This window comes from Malaclemys terrapin, chromosome 1 (genome assembly GCF_027887155.1).
Source record: "Malaclemys terrapin pileata isolate rMalTer1 chromosome 1, rMalTer1.hap1, whole genome shotgun sequence".
Taxonomy (NCBI): domain Eukaryota; kingdom Metazoa; phylum Chordata; order Testudines; family Emydidae; genus Malaclemys; species Malaclemys terrapin.
Window position 1 is genome coordinate 28,679,311 of NC_071505.1, and position 17,084 is coordinate 28,696,394.

At 45.1% G+C, this 17,084-nt stretch overlaps 1 protein-coding gene across 1 annotated transcript in view; it reads right to left on the reverse strand.

The window, feature by feature from the left end:
* Positions 1-5,016: 5,016 nt before the first annotated feature.
* The window catches only part of LAMB4 (laminin subunit beta 4), an 85,156-nt gene continuing 73,088 nt past the window's right edge, over positions 5,017-17,084 (reverse strand). The window contains exons 30-35 of the mRNA XM_054016153.1: positions 14,262-14,406; positions 9,874-10,081; positions 8,961-9,099; positions 8,476-8,652; positions 7,290-7,443; positions 5,017-5,374 (exon numbers count right to left, since the gene is read on the reverse strand). Of these exons, the coding sequence (XP_053872128.1) occupies positions 5,235-5,374; positions 7,290-7,443; positions 8,476-8,652; positions 8,961-9,099; positions 9,874-10,081; positions 14,262-14,406 (963 nt within the window). The 3' untranslated portion in view covers positions 5,017-5,234. The remainder of the gene's footprint in view (positions 5,375-7,289; positions 7,444-8,475; positions 8,653-8,960; positions 9,100-9,873; positions 10,082-14,261; positions 14,407-17,084) is intronic.

Below are 17,084 nucleotides of genomic sequence, written 5' to 3' on the forward strand. Positions count from 1 at the left end.
AGGGTTGGTGGGCATCCTATCTTTTCAAATATTGCAAATAGACCTGCTCTGCTGACTGTGCTGAATGTTTTGGTTAGGTCCATAAAGGTGATGTATAATGGTAGGTTTTGCTCTCCGCATTTTTCTTGGAGTTGACGCAGAGAAAATATCATGTCTATAGTTGATCTTCCAGCTCTGAATCCGCACTGTGATTCGGAGTAGACATAGGGTGACCAGATCACTGACGGGAAATATCGGGACGCGGGGGAGTGGGGGGGAGGAGGGCGGAGCAAAAAAAAAGTCAAAAAAAGTCAAAAAAAAAAAAAAAAAAAAAAAAGCTGTTTTGCAGGTGCCGGCCGCGCCGTGGCTGCTGCCCCTCCCGCCCCCCCTGGGCACATGCGGCACGTCCCGCCGCCCCACAGGGAAGGAGCTGCTGGAGTGAGAGGTGCGGGGCTCCGGATCCCGGCAGCGGCGGGGGAGAGCGGCTCAGGGCCGCGCAAGTGGGCACATAAAGTTTATCGGCTGGGGGGGACCCCGGCCGGCTCCTCGCCCTGCCCTGTAGGGGGGTAGTGTCCCCGCCCCTCCCCAAATCCCCGCCCTGGCCCCGCCTCTTCCCCATGCATGTGACACTCCTCCTCCCTTCCAGGCTTGCTGCTGTAAAGGTGGGGCAAGCCTGGAGGGAGGGGGTGGTGGCTGGCTTCCAGTTCCTGGAGCTGGTGAGTAGGGGCACTGGGCGGGCCAGGGGGGCTTGCCAGGGGGCTGCTCCCCCAGGAGGTAGAGGGGGGGGCCCCGGACCCCAGCAGAGGCGGGGGAGAGCGGCTCGGGGCCACACGAGTGGCCATGTAAAGTTTATAAGCTTGGACGGGACCCCGGCCGGGTCCCCGCCCTGCGCCAGCATGTTGCGCCGGCCTCCACAGGCCAGGTAAGGAACCGAGTCCCCCCTCCCTCCTTGTCCTGGCTCCTCAGCTGAGCGGCATTCCTCCTCCCTCCCAGGCTTGCAGCTGGAATGTCGGCGCAAGCCTGGAGGGAGGGGGTGGTGGCCGGCTTCCAGTTCCTGCGGCTTGTGAGTACAGGCACCGGGCGGGCAAGGGGGGCTGACAAGGGGGCTGCTCCCCCAGGAGGGTGACGGGGGGGGCTCAGCTGAAGATCCAGGATGAGGGGGAGAGGGCGACTCGGCTCCTTACCTGGCCGGTGGAGGCCGGCGCGACATGCTGGCGCGGGGCGGGGAGCCGGCCGGGGTCCCGTCCAAGTTTATAAACTTTACATGGCCACTCGTGCGGCCCCGAGCCACTCTCCCCCGCCTCTGCTGGGGTCCGGGGCCCCCCCTCTACCTCCTGGGGGAGCAGCCCCCTGGCCAGCCCCCCTTGTCTGCCCAGTGCCCCTACTCACCAGCTCCAGGAACTGGAAGCCGGCCACCACCCCCTCCCTCCTGGCTTGCCCCGCCATTACAGCAGCAAGCCTGGAAGGGAGGAGGAGTGCCACATGCATAGGGAAGAGGCGGGGCCAGGGCGGGGATTTGGGGAGGGAGCCAATGGGGGATGGAGGAGGCGGAGTCGGGGGGGGGTAAGAGCCCTTCCGGGAGGTCAAAATTGCTTGTTTGTCCAGTGTCCCAACCGCACATTGGTTGGGACGCGAGACAAACAAGCAAATATCGGGACGTCTGGTCACCCTAAGTAGACATGATTCGCCAACTGCTGTAGGTGCACTAAGATGACTTTTGCAAAAGCTTTTCCTGATACACTTAATAGCGAGATACCCCTGTATTTGTTGCAGTCACCCTTTTCGCCTTTATTTTTATACAAAGTGATGTTTGCATCACACATCTCTTGTGGTACCTCACTCTCTTCCAGCATTTAAGTAGCAGCTGATGAAGATATGGTAATAGGCTGTCTTTCCCGCACTCGAGGATTTCCACTGGGATGCCATCTTTTCCAGGAGCCTTGCCACTTGATAGCAAATCAATGGCCTAGCTTAGCTCTTCTACAGTGGGCTCCACATCTAGCTCTGGCATGACTGTAGAGCTGGTATTTGGTCCAGTGATTCGCTGGTGATGTTTCTTTCTTGTGCATATAGCTCTGAATAGTACTAGATATTGGATGCTAAATTAACTTCATTCTTCTGGGGGATGCTCTTTACTTTCTTGCTTTTCTGCCCACCATTTTCACTGTACCCCCTAAAGAGGTTTAACATAGTCCTATCCAACTTCCTTATGCCATACATACTCTTTCTTACAGCTTAGCAAGAACAATATGGCAACTATCACACTGATTATACTCAATCCAGTTGACAATTTCTCCTCTCCCTCCACCTTCTAGAAGCTTGAAAATTGGACTTTCAAAGCCAGGAGTGGACTAGCATTTTTATATTCATTCTTAATTTTATGTAAACAGTTTTAGTTAAAATATAGTTGGCCATGTTCAAAGCTAAAAGAAAGTTGAGCGACTTTTCTCTAGAGCTAGAGAGAGACGTATTTATCTAAACAGCTGAAATTGGCAGTGTTTTCCAACTACGAGCGTTGATTGATTTTGTTATAGCACTTTTTAAAAAAGTGATAAAAATGTAAAACACTAAACCAGAAATTATTTGCATACCAACATTAAGATGCCTTTGTTGGCATTAATCAAAGTTGTAGTTTGGCGCCATCATTTTCACAATGAAAGCTATTACACTGTTAATACATATTGTGCACTGCCTTGGAGCACATTTGTTTTGAATAATAAGAATATCTCTACAATCTCATCTATTCCAGTAATTCCCCCACCCTACTACCTCAGCTCTCATGGCCATAAAGCTACAACTCTGGAATTTTCTCTTTTATGGATCAAAATGCTGCTTGCCGTTAGATAACGAATGTTTCACACAACACCCCAGCATTAGAACATGTAAGGGCCTTTTATTACTGCAGAAAATTCTGAATTCTGTAAATGCCGGTGTGATTGCAAGAGCCTGGGGTTCATTTTAACACTCAGCGCTGATCTTTGCACATGGCAGTAGCCATACAGGTCCTTCAGAAAAACTGAACAAAGTAGATAATGGGATATCCTTTATTGGACAAGGGAGGTGAGAGTTAACAGTAGTAATTTTACCCAAGTTAGAACCATTGTTACTCCATAAAGAAGACAGAAATATAGAGGAGTTTGAAATACTGCCTGATAATACTAAGCACTGAAACTGGGATTTTCAAATCCTAGGATTTGGAGGCCTAACTCCCTCCAGCTCCTTTGAATATCCCAGCCTGATGCTTTCTGTTTCCTGTGCTTTGCCTTAGACACGCCTATACCAAAAAAAAAAAAAATCACATCTTTGTGTCTTATATGGTAACATTCTTCTTATGTTCTTGTTGAAAAAAGCAAGTCTTAGCATGTTAAATCTGATTTTCCTGAAATGCTGTATCAGTGGAGATATTAGGAACCACGGAACACAGATTTTCAAAACTTCATAGTCCTTTATATTCACTATTTAATAATAAATATTCTCAGAATGGTTTTTGTTGCACTAATGAAAAATGTGGGCAATCTCCAATGGCAAAACTAATACCTCTCAGTGTTCATGAATAGTAACCAAACAAGTTGTAGCCTATAGAGGTATTGATTTCAAATTCTGCTAAGATTGTTCTTTCATTGCACAGTTAGTACTTTTTTAAAACACTGATTCAGTTGTAGATTAATTAGAGCTAAACTGGTCTTTCCCATCTTCAATCAGAGCTTCGAGATGTGGGTTTATGAATCCCAGGAGTGGGTTGAGTTAACCCTCAGTATCTTGTTTGACCATTTAAGTGCCACACCCTTTATGATATAGGGCCTTGCTCCATAAACACTATGGGCAGGTGCATACTACAAACTTGCATCAGCATAGGCACTGCTGTAGCTCTTCTGGTGAAGATGCTCTAAGCTGATGGGAGAGAACTCTCCTGTTGGCTTAATAACTCCACCTCAACGAGAGGGGGTAGCTACATCAGTGGGAGACGCTCTCCTGCCCACATAGCGCCGTCTACACGGGGGTTAGATCAGTATAACTATGTCACTCAGGGCTGTGGATTTTTTACACTCCTGAGCAATGTAGTTATACTGATGTAAGTGTGTAGTGTAGACCTGGCCCACCAAACGTAAGTGCTCACTAGGACTGCTCTGGTAGTAATCACTATGCCGGGTAGTGTTTGCAGAATCAGGTGCATCATTGGTTTTTATAGCTATGACATCTTTATTATACAGCACTGTAACGTGGCTTTTTTCATGTGGATTAGATCAATTATATTACACGAGCTTTTGATCAAAACATTTCTTTAACCAAAGTTAGTGAATTTACAACTTATTCTAGTCACATTGGGAAGACTAGGAGTACTTGTGGCACCTTAGAGACTAACAAATTTATTAGAGCATAAGCTTTCGTGGACTACAGCCCACTTCTTCGGATGCATATACAGCCACCTAGTGTGGGAGAGGAAAATTGCAACCCATCACCTATGTCCTTTAATGGTCCGATGCTACATGAGGATACCTTCTGTGAACAAAGAGGCCGCATGCTTCACTGGGCTGAGCAAGGCTTGCTCCTCCCTGCTTTGTCCCAGCGAAGGTGACCAGATTTTTGAAGTGAATCCTGGGACCTCTGTCATGGGGGGACAGGGGTGGTGGTGAGGGTACGTAGGGGACAGTTCTGCTTAGCATCCAGAGGGTGTGCATGGGAGGATGACAAAGAAAAAGCACCTTTTCTTCAGCCATGCAAACTCTCCATCCTCACACTTCTCAGTTTCCACACCACCCTGTACAATTTGTCACTACACACACCAGAGGGCCACTGAGAGGACTCTCACAGGCATGAGTGGAGGTTCATTGAAAGGCCTGGTGGTGATGGTAGGTTGTCAACAGGTGAAAAACCTGGTGGGGAATAGCCCTCGTGGTGCACGTGTCCTTTGAGCCTGTTACCTGTGTCACTGGCTGAGCTACATTCAGATTCTCCCCTTTTCATCAAGAGGAGCTAGTGGGCTTACTGCTGGGCGTGTCTGTAAGAGTCAGCATGAAAAACAGCCCCCGCTAACTTCTTCAAGTATTTTATTAACAGGTTTTTTCCTAGTGCCATGTAAATTAAACTGGACTAAAAACCAACAGAAAATTAGATGATTCCATGTATCTAAGTACTGTACATGGCACTGGCTTAGCAGAATACAACCATTCAATTCTGAAAAGTTCAGAAAATGGTAAAAAGAGAGGCTTGAGCCAATTTCCATTGCCATTTGAGACAGGATGTTTTACCAGATCCTAACTTTTGCATGTAGCATATTTGTTTTCTTGCTCAGTAATGTCATTTTTTATGGCTATTACTTGATCCTCTAGTTGCTTTAGTTGATCAGCCTTATCTTGTTTAGTCTGATTCAGATCTTGGAGCTTCTTTGCCAAATCTGAAAGAAGAAAGTAACATTTAATGATGCATTTATTGTTGTGCAAGTAAAAACTGTGGATAAAACACAAGTGTTTTCTCCAGGGGATTCCCTGGAGAAATGTGTGATGCCGCTAAAACTATTTGATAAGAACACGTGTGTTTTATCCGCAGATTACAACAGCCTTCAAGATGTTTATTTTTCCAAGTGTGCTTTTATTGTTAGCCATTGTGAGTAAGGCTTTGTCTATGCTACACAGCTTTTAGCGACACAGCTGTGCCGCTACAGCCATGCCGTTAAAAGGCACACCGTGTAGTCACTATTTGTTGACAGGAGAGAGCTCTCCTGCCGACAAAAAACTTCCACCCCCCCACGAACGGCATTAGCTTTATCGGCAGGAGTGTGCTCCTGCTGACAAAGCGCTGGCGCTTTTCCTCAACAAAACTTTTGTCTTTTTCGGGTGGGGTGTGTGTGTGTGGTTTTTTTTTTTTTTTTTTAACACCTCTGAACAACAGAAGTTTTGTCGGTCACTTGCCAGTGTAGACATAGCCTTAGTTTGTGGAGACATTGTTTTGGTCAGCTGGTTCCAGTGGCAATGACTCAAAGGAACTGAGCACTCAGCAGTGTAAATAAAGGCTCACAGTCTGGCTCCAAATAACTCATGCTACTCTCCTTTATGGGAGTTTTATGCAAGTAATTCCACTGGCTTCTACGCAGTTACTCCAGATTTACACAAGGGTTGTTCAGAGGCCCCCAGTCCTTATCATGAAAACACGTGCATTGACGATGAATCAAAACTGCATTTCTTCATGATGTGCAGTCCTAGGATCCCCATCATCATCGTTTGGACTGGGGAATGCTCGGAGACAACAGAACAGGGTTATTTTTCTTCAGTGGCTTTTCTCAAGGTTTATTTCCTCTTGTGCTCCCCTTCCTATCCCCCATTAACATCCAAAAGGATTTACTCCCATGCTGGCATTTGCTGTTTGGTTATTTTTATAGGTTGCTCAGCCTGGTAGGAACAAGCCCAGTACTGGTCCCAGTGCTCCTTTCTTTGAAATCAGTGATAAAACTTCCATATGTGTCAATGGATGCAGGATTGGGCCATTCAGTAGACTGCTGCTATGTACTTTGATGGTTTGCTAGTGATATTACTGTGATTTACTATTGACACACAGTCTGTGACGCTAATAAAAGTAAAAACAATGAGGAGTCCTTGTGGCACTCTAAGGTGCCACAAGAACTCCTCATTGTTTTTGCTGATACAGACTAACACGGCTACCACTCTGAAACCTGTCTAATAAAAGTGAAAAGCCTAATGCTCAAACACCATCCCACCAGAATGTCCCAGCCACTCGGTGTTTGCATTCAGTTATGCTTTACAGATGTGCACAGAATCCCATCAGGACACAAAGGGCCTGATCTTACAAGGTGCCGAATATCCTCACTTCCCATTGGCTCCACTGGTGCTTGTTGTATTCCACCCCTCCCCACCCAACCCAAATTTTCACCACTTGAATAACTTTTCCCCATTCCCCAGGCAAACCTGCTGATTCCAATGGGAACCAACGGTGCTCAGTACTGGGCAGGATTGTGCTTTAGGATTGTTGCGACCGGTCTGTTTTTAAATCAATTTGGTTAAATCATTGCAGAACCCCGTGTGGACACTCTGACACTGATGTAAGCTTGGCTTATAGCAGCTTGTGTTAGAAAATGTACAGGCACAGCTAAACCAAAGTAACCAGTTTGAAACTTTGCACCAGTTTAACTACACTGGTTTTTAAACTGATTGTAGGTAAGGTAGTGCAGTGTGTGTGTGTGTGTGTGTGTGTGTGTGTGTGTGTGTGTGTGTAGACAAGACCTTCAGGTTATATTTCCGTCTTTCAGCATTTGCATATGTATTTCACTGCTGGGCATGGAAATGAAAGTGGGACACCTGTTATTCTTTTGATTTTTTCTTCAGTCTCTTCAGCCAGTTTCTCTGCTGCTTCTTTCAGCTGCTTCAGTTTCTCTAATGTTGCTCTTGGAAGCCCCTTTATTTTTACTTTTTCTTGCAGAATGGTGTATTTTCTCTTAAGGTTTGCAAATTCCTGCAACAACAAACAACCAAACAAACAAACCCCACTTTATTTTGTGTAACGATGTGCCCTGTAATTTATTTGACCTACGAAGAAAGCAGAGATTTTTCTACCTCATTTACCACTCCTCTCTGAATCACACATTATGTCTTTCATTCTTTTTAATCTAAAACTCACCCAGGATAAATATCCATTGGATGAAGCCCTAAAAATGCAAAATCCAGCAGAAATCAAAATAAAAACAATCTTGTCTGTTGAACAATCCAAAATAAAGAGAGGATGGAGCTGGATAATAAACATAATTTAAGCAGGATTTTAAAAGATTGTGTTATTCCTAGTTTATTTCCCTTTCTTGGTTTTGCGTTTGCTTCCATTTTAGACACAAGGCTCAATTCAGTTTTAATGAACTAGGCATAGCATAATTTTTACAAATTTGGTTTAATAATATTTACTTTCTGGCTCCATGCCTACTTGGTTTTGGTTACTGCGAAGGTTGCAATTTGATTTCTGCTGGAATTCATGTAGTGTAATGGCTCATTCAGTGCATACTTTGGGTTTTGATCTGTGCCTGTTTGTTATCCATACACAGAATTCTGGAAAATTTCTACCTAGCTCAGTGGGTATTTAAGAATTTGAGCTATATTGAGCATCAAGGGGAAAACACAAAACAGTTTTCTCTGAAGTCAAGTGTGTTAAATGCAAGGGACAAGATTGTGATACCTTCACTCACAATGAGTAGTATCTTGCCCCAGGATGTAATGTACTATTCAATGGGAGTAAGGATATCACAGTCTGGCCCAAGATTTGTGTTTGTTTAAACTGATGTAAGAAAACAGGACTATTGTTTGCTGGATAAGTTAAAATGGGAAGGAAATGCTTCTGATTCTGTGCCACTCTAAACTGGATGGCATAATGGAAAATTTAAATAAATCTTGGGAGGCGCATATATGCATATTTACACTACACTTTTCATTCAAAAACAGCGAAAAACATGTGGGAAGGGAAGCGATTTTCTTTCTTGAATACGTGACAGAAATACATTACTTTATCTGTGTCCATAGCTTGATTTTGTGCCTGTTCTGCATCTGCTTTTGCATTTGCAGCCTGGTTCCCATTCATCAGCATTTTCCTCTGCAGCATGGCAATTTCATCTTCCAGCTCAGACTGTTTTTCTGAAAAGTCCTTTAGTTCATCACTTGTCTTATTCACTTGATTCTCAGCCTATAGGAAAACAACCAGAAGGCCATACTCCCTTTATGCAATGTATAACTAACCTGCAAAACTCACCACTGAAGGATATTAAGGCAAACAGATTAACAAGTCCCCTTTAAAGTGGAACTGGTGCCACATCTGGGCCAAAACCTTTTCACATTTACACTGGTCTAAATTTGCAGTATCTTTGAGATCTTTGCATCGCAATCTAGGTTTTAGAAACAGGCTGTAATTTAAGTGAATTGCAAGAATCATAACATCACACAATAAATGCATTAAAAAGCTACAATCATTGGCTACATTGTACATAAAGATACCTGTGAGATTTTTGTCTTAATTTCTTGTATCTCTCCATTTAACCTTATGAAGGTGTCTTTGGTTTGTCCTTTCGTGCTTTCAGCTTCCTTCAGGTTATTTATCATTTCATCAAGAGGTGGCAGAGCTTTTGCTGCTTCCCTAAAATAAAAGTAAATAGTTGTATAATATTGTAATTTGTAAATCCAGTAAAAGGCATATTCTCAAATCCCTTTATACTCCCAAAACCAGAAATGCATTACTAGTCCCCTGGTTCCTTGAGCCCAGCATTCACCAGCTCTTCCAAAAATCTAGAATTGCTGGGCCCAATGGGATGGGAAAGCAACCCATCAAAAAGAGAAATCAACATAGACTTGAAAATTAAGTTTGGGGTGTAATGCGGCAGGCTGGCTGATGTTGCGCTATCATTCAGGAGGCCAAGAAGCTGAATACATTTTCCTCCTCCCCACATTCCTACTCTGGTTCCATATCACCATTCAAACCTCCCAATGAACGAGGTCCCAAATGAAGTGAAGAGCTTCCTCGGGTTGACAATTCTGCTTGGCTAGTTCAGCAGGCAGAGCAGTCAAGACCTAGCAGAGATGTAGGCCCAGATCCTCAAAGGTTTTTAGGAACCAAACTTCCATCAATGGGAGTTAGGTGTCTAAATACATGAGAGGATCTGGGCTGTAGCCTTTGATGGTTTACACAGCTTTGTGTGGTGAGAAAGGTGTCAGATCATTACCATTGGAGGGAGGCCCCAGTGCAAATGAAAAGTAGGAACATGCTGTAATGAAAGCCCTGAACTTATCTGCTGTGTAGCCCTTCCACCTGCTGGCTGGCATACTGAGTGACCTCACTAATGAATTTGCCTTTGGTACGTGCACTGCAATTTCATTTAGATTTATCACATCAGTAAGAGAATATTCTACTCACTCAGCTTGTTTTGCTTCCACCAGAAGTTTTTGGGCATCTTTCCTTTGGTTATTTAACTTGTTCACATTTATTTCATAGTCCTCACAGTGTGTTACAAGGTTCCTGATTTTATCAAGCATATTTGTTAGCTCTTGTGGAGTCCTTGGAAGGTTTACATCTAGAACATGCTTTGCAACCTTCTCTATGTCTTCTGGAGGTGCACTTTCATCTTTAACAAATAGAGTATAGAACATAATAAGATGTATCTTTCTACACCGTGAAATTTAAACATTGGTACAATGTCATGTATGCTGAGTTATGTTGGCTAATAAAGTTGACAAACACAGTAAGAAGGGGTCAAGCAATTCTTTCTCCCTTTTTTTAGTGTAATGTTATATTTCAAGGTGCTGCTAATCTGTTGTCAGAGCAGGATAAAAATGGATTTGAGCCTACTTTGAACTGGTGTATTAAAATTTGGGTGTAAAACTCAATCCCCAAAGGGTTCTAAATCACCAATGTATGCAGTGTTGTGGTAGCCATCAGTCCCAGGATATTAGAGAGACAAGGTAGGTGAGGTAATATCTTTTACTGAACCAGCTTCTGTTGGTCCAATAAAAGATATTATGTCACCCTCCTTGTCTCTCTAAATCATTGACACATTTTGCTGTGTTGTGCAAAGCCCATTTCTCCCCCCCACCCACCAGATCAAAGGGACACCAAGGTGAGTGTTGTGGGAACATGGCCACAATGTTTAGAAGGTTTCAGAGTGGTAGCTGTGTCAGTCTGTATCAGGAAAAAGAACGAGGAGTACTTGTGGCACCTTAGTGACTAACAAATTTATTTCGGCATAAGCTTTTATGGGCTAAAACCCACTTCATTGGATGCATGCAGTGGAAAATACAGTAGGAAGATATATATACACAGAGAACATGAAAAAATGGGTATTGCCATACCAACTCTAACTAGACTAATCAATTAAGGTGGACTATTATCAGCAGGAGGAAAAAAAAACTTTTGTAGTGATAATCAGAATGGCCCATTTCAAACAGTGGACAAGAAGGTGTAAGTAACAGTAGGGGAAAAATTAGCATGGGGAAATAGCTTTTACTATGTGTAATGACCCATCCACTCCCAGTCTTTATTCAAGCCTAATTTAATGATGTCCAGTTTGCAAATCAATTCCAGTTCTGCAGTTTCTCGTTGGAGTCTGTTTTTGAAGTTTTTTTGTTGAAGAATTGCGACTTTTAAGTCTGTACTTGAGTGACCAGGGAGGTTGAAGTGTTCGCCGACTGTTTTTTGAATGTTATAATTCTTAATGTCTGATTTGTGTCCATTTATTCTTCTGCGTAGAGACTGTCCGGTTTGGCCAATGTACATGGCAGAGGGGCATTGCTGGCACATGATAGCATATATCACATTGGTAGATGTGCAGGTGAATGAGCCTCTGATAGTGTGGCTGATGTGATTAGGTCCTATGAGGTGTCCCTTGAATAGATATGTGGACAGAGTTGGCAGCGGGCTTTGTTGCAAGCATAGATTTCTCAAGATTTTTAAGCCAGTCTCGTGGTTTTGGTTTTGAACATTTGGGGTTGGCAATCCAGTAACACCCAGCCCGCTGTGGTGGAGTAACAGCTGGGAACAGAGTCATCCTTTGCAATGAGACGTCTAAATTACTTTAGATTCAGCACTAGAAATGACAGTGGTGTGCTGTTCAGGGGGCACCATTAACTCCTTCATTCCTGAGGGGTAATTTTCTTAGACATATTTAACAACAAAGAACAGAAACAAAAGCTACTACATGGCAATGCTCAGTGTGGCTGAGTTAACATTGCCATAGGCACCTTCACTGTTGTATTTCCTGCCTTTTTAATTTGTAAGAGCAATTCATTCACCGTTGCTATCAAGTAAACAAAATCTACGAATCACTAGGACTTATGCACAGTTTTGCCTTTATTTTTGATAAAGTAATTTAATTGTCTCATTGCAAAGGATGACTCTGTTCCCAGCTGTCACTCCGCCACAGCGGGCTGGATGCTACTGGATTGCCAACCCCAAATATTCAAAAATTGTAAGTCAAACCACCAAAACCACGAGACTGGCTTAAAAATCTTGAGAAATCAATAAAGCTGGGGGTTTTTTTTTTACTTGCCTTCTGGTTTTTTTGGGTGGGTTTTTTTTTTTTTATATTTTTTTTAACCTTTAGGATTCACCTATTTTCCACAACAATGAGGCCTGGAAACTTTATTTTAAAATGAAAGCAGAGATGCTGTAATCACTTGACTTCAGGAATAGGTCACTAAGAAGAACGTCAAATATTGTGAGATTCACAAGAGCTGGCAACACAGATTTGGTGCATTCATTGTCCTAGCTATTTTTAAAGAAGGAGAGGAAGCAGGTCAAAGGAGGGGTGAGAGGAAAGTCCCCAGTTCCCTCCCTACCATGCAACAGTCAACCTGGTGCCTCTTAGTGAGCATGGAAAACTGCATCCTTAGGGGGTTGCTGGGCTTTATGCAGGTGAAGTGCACAGGGCCAGTGCAACCATTAGGCGAACTAGGCGGCCGCCTAGGGCGCCAAGTGGTTGGGGGCGTCAAAAAGCGCGCTCAGGGGAGGTGGTGGAGTGCAGGTGAGCTGGGGCAGGGGGGCGCAGGGAGGGCTGCCCGCAGCAAGTAACAGGGCGGGGTTTGCAGGGGAACCGCTCCTCGCCCCAGTTCCCCTCTGCTCCACCTTCTCCCCTGAGCATGCCGTCCCAGCTCTAATTCTCCTCCCCTCCCAGGCTTGCGGCGCCAAACAGCTGATTGGTGCCGCAAGCCGGGGAGGCGGGAGAAGTGGAGCTGTGCCGGCGTGCTCAGGGGAGAAGGCGGAGCAGAGGTGAGCTGGGGCAGGGATCTGCTGCGGGGGGGGCTGCCTGGGCGGAGGAGGGGAGCTGCTGCAGGGGGGCTCCCCGGCTAGAGGAGGGGGCGGGGAGCTGCTGCAGGGGGGGTCCCCCGGCTCTTCCCCATGACTCCCACCCCTGCTCTGCCCCAACCCCGCCTCTTCCCGCCCCCACCCCGCCCCCGCCCCGCCCCAGCCCCGCCCCCGCCCCGCCCCAGCCCCGCCCCCACTCCCCTGAAGACTGTAGCCAGGCCCGACCCTGCACTCACTGCATGGTAAGTGGAGTGACCCGACCCCAGCCTGGTCCACTCCCCTGGCTCCCAGCCGCTCTGCTGGCGAGTGCTGGGGGGCGGTTCTCCCCTCTCTCCTCCCCCCAAGCCTGGGAGCCAGGGGAGCAGAGCAGGCTGGGGCCCCAGGCCTCCACAGCGGGGAGCAGGGGTGGGACTGGCCCCAGGCCTCCATGGGGGACGTGGGGCTGGCTACTTCCTGCGGGAAGTGGAGTGACCCAGCCCCAATCCGCTCCGCTCTCCTGGGTCCCAGGAACCAGCCCCCAACACACACACACACTCGCCAGCGGTGCGGCTGGGAGCCAGGGGAGCGGAGCAGGCTGGGGCCAGGTCACTCCACTTCCTGCAGGAAATGGCCAGCCCCCCGTCCCCCAAGGAGGCCTGGGACCAGCCCCTATCCTCCCGTGGAGGCCTGGGGCGGGACCCCACACAGCCGCCCTGCGGAGGCCTGGGCCCCCCTCTCCCCGTGGAGACCTGGGGCATAGGGCACCAAAATAGCTAGGGACGGCCCTGGCTCCCCGAAATATCCTTGCACCGGCCCTGGAAGTGCAGCTCCCAGGGGGTGAGGATGCAGAGCAGGCCCCAGGCTTGTAGGGTGGAGCTGCAGATGCTCTGACCCACTTATGGCTGTTAGAGCTGCATGAATGTGGATACACCGCCCCCCTCCAAGCCACCCTTATTATCACCTTCTGGCGGCCTATTCGGGGCTGTGGAATGTATCACTGTGTCCTGATTTCTGCAGGACTAGTGGGGGAAGGCTGAATGTGCTTTGTGCCCCCCGCTGGCAGCCCTGCCTGTCTGGTCACTCCCCACATGTGAATCCCCATGGAGAACGTTCCATGCGGGAAATGCTCTGGAGCTTGTGGCATGACTGGACCAACAATTAGTTGTGTAAGGCAGTAGCCATCCGGAGTCCAGACCACTTGCATCCGCATGCTTAACATTAAGACCATTAATAAGTCGTTACAGGGTTGGGACTTAATAGATCTCTGGGAAATAGTCCAACATACTGATATGCCATAGGAGGGAGAGCTGTGCGAAACAGCATCGCTGAAAGAGATTGATCAAGTCTGAAAGTAAACAGCAAATGAGACGCATGTGTGCAGTGTGTGGCTGTTAAAGCTGAAAATGCCAGTGCATTTTGGGGGTGCCCAGGCTGAGGCATCATATTACAGAGCAGAGAGGTAAATGTCCTATGATATTGAAATACAGGAAACAGGATTCAAAGAAGAACTTTCCTTGCATATTTACCTAACAAAAAGTCTTTCACTTTTCTGATGAACTCCTTTGCATTCTCTCTATCAATTTCAGTTTGATTCTTAGTTTTCTCTAGTTTCCCATGTAACTGTGAGCCTTTCGTCTTGGTGTCTTCTGCCATTTTTCTGATGCTTTCAATCTGGAAATATTTTTAAATATAGTGTTATCCTCTCTAGGGTTTAAATGTCATTGTTTGGCAAGCTCGGCTCCCATTGGAACATATTAAAACAACACTTATAAAAGACTCCGGGCCAGGTTCTTGTCCTGTTAAACTGAGTGGGTGTTATAGCATTGACTTCATTTGGACTGACACCAAAGACGACATAACATATTCCTTCCATTTTTACAGACTATTAAACAATTATTGTTTTGAAGGCAAAAAATACCTACTGTTAAAAAACAAGATGCTGCACCTCACTCACTCTTAAAATGATATGGACATTCAGGTTGAAGGCGGGGAATATCTCATAATTGCATCTACTCCCCCCCCCCTTTCTGCTTGGAATCAGTGTAAAATGTAATATTATTACACTTATTATTAAAATTATTACATAAAGGATGGTGCCAAGGCTCATAGGTTTAAAATATGCCTTTAAAAGTTCAATGTTTCCATTAATACTATATTCATAATCATTTAGGGATTGTCTACTCTTAAAATGCTGCAGCAGTGCGACCGCACCACTGTAGCACTTCAGTTAAGACACTACCTACGCCGCTAATGGCAGAGATTCTCCCATCAGGAGAATCCACCTCCCCGAACCGCAGTAGCTGGGTCAAGGGGATCATTCTCCTGTCAGCCTAGTGCTGTATTTAGTATCAGGGGGTAGCCGTGTTAGTCTGTATCTACAAAAATAACAAGGAGTCTGGTGGCACCTTAAAGACTAACAGATTTATTTGGGCATAAGCTTTTGTGAGTAAAAACCTCACTTCTTCGGATGCATAGAGTGAATCCGAACTCTATGCATCCGAAGAAGTGAGGTTTTTACTCACAAAAGCTTATGCCCAAATAAATCTGTTAGTCTTTAAGGTGCCACCAGACTCCTTGTTGTTTTTGCTGTATTTAGGTTGGTTTAACTGCATTGCTCAGAGCTGTGTATTTTTCACACCTCTGACAAGGTAGTTAGTTATACCGACCTAATTTTCTACTGTAGACCAGGCCTCAGTTGATAGTTTTATTTTAATTAGCTATGTTTCAACAGTTTTTAAACAGCAAAACAGGTGTTTGTTTTGCTGGAGGCCATATTGTGCTTTAGGTGAAATTTCTATGCACTGGTTCTCTGCAATCCAGGGAGAGAATGCTTCAGACATGCTTCAAACAGATTAATTAATCCTTACAATTTCCCTGTAAGGTACTGTAAATATCACCTATATTTTATAAAGAAGGAAACTGAGGCCCAGAGAGGTTAAAGGGACATTGTCAACATGAAAAATCAAGTTTCTGTCTGAAAATGTTTGACCTATTTTTGTTACAAGTATCGCCTATGATTATCAGGATTGAAAGAAACTGGTAATGAGAATAATTTTTTAATATTTGTCCACTTTGTTTACTGTGCATTTGACAGGATTTTATGTATAGTCATTTTCACTGTTTTGTTGCATAGCTAGCAAGGGAGAAGTGGCAAATGAAGAGATCTGTATAAGACATCACAGAAACAGAACATCTCATATTTTAAAGACATTTTTAAAAGTGAAAGACAAACTATTTAAAGAGTAACAGGAGTACTTGTGGCACCTTAGAGACTAACAAATTTATTAGAGCATAAGCTTTCGTGGACTACAGCCCACTTCTTCGGATGCATATAGAATGGAACATATAATGAGGAGATATATATACACACATACAGAGAGCATAAACAGGTGGGAGTTGTCTTACCAACTCTGAGAGGCCAATTAATTAAGAGGAAAAAAAAAAAAAAAACTTTTGAAGTGATAATCAAGCTAGCCGAGTACAGACAGTGTGATAAGAAGTGTGAGAGTACTTACAAGGGGAGATAGTCAACGTTTGTAATGGCTCAGCCATTCCCAGTCCTTATTCAAACCGGAGTTGATTGTGTCTAGTTTGCATATCAATTCTAGCTCTGTAGTCTCTCTTTGGAGTCTGTTTTTGAAGTTTTTCTGTTGTAATATAGCCACCCGCAGGTCTGTCACTGAATGACCAGACAGGTTAAAGTGTTCTCCCACTGGTTTTTGAGTATTTTGATTCCTGATGTCAGATTTGTGTCCATTAATTCTTTTGCGTAGAGACTGTCCGGTTTGGCCAATGTACATGGCAGAGGGGCATTGCTGGCACATGATGGCATAGATCACATTGGTAGATGTGCAGGTGAACGAGCCCCTGATGGTATGGCTGATGTGATTAGGTCCTATGATGATGTCACTTGAATAGATATGTGGACAGAGTTGGCATCGGGGTTTGTTACAAGGATAGGTTCCTGGGTTAGTGGTTTTGTTCAGTGATGTGTGGTTGCTGGTGAGTATTTGCTTTAGGTTGGGGGGTTGTCTGTAAGCGAGGACAGGTCTGTCTCCCAAGATCTGTGAGAGTAAAGGATCATCTTTCAGGATAGGTTGTAGATCTCTGATGATGCGCTGGAGAGGTTTTAGTTGGGGGCTGAAGGTGACAGCTAGTGGTGTTCTGTTATTTTCTTTGTTGGGCCTGTCTTGTAGGAGGTGACTTCTGGGTACTCGTCTGGCTCTGTCAATCTGTTTTTTCACTTCAGCAGGTGGGTATTGTAGTTTTAAGAATGCTTGATAGAGATCTTGTAGGTGCTTGTCTCTATCCGAGGGATTGGAGCAAATGCGGTTATATCTTAGAGCTTG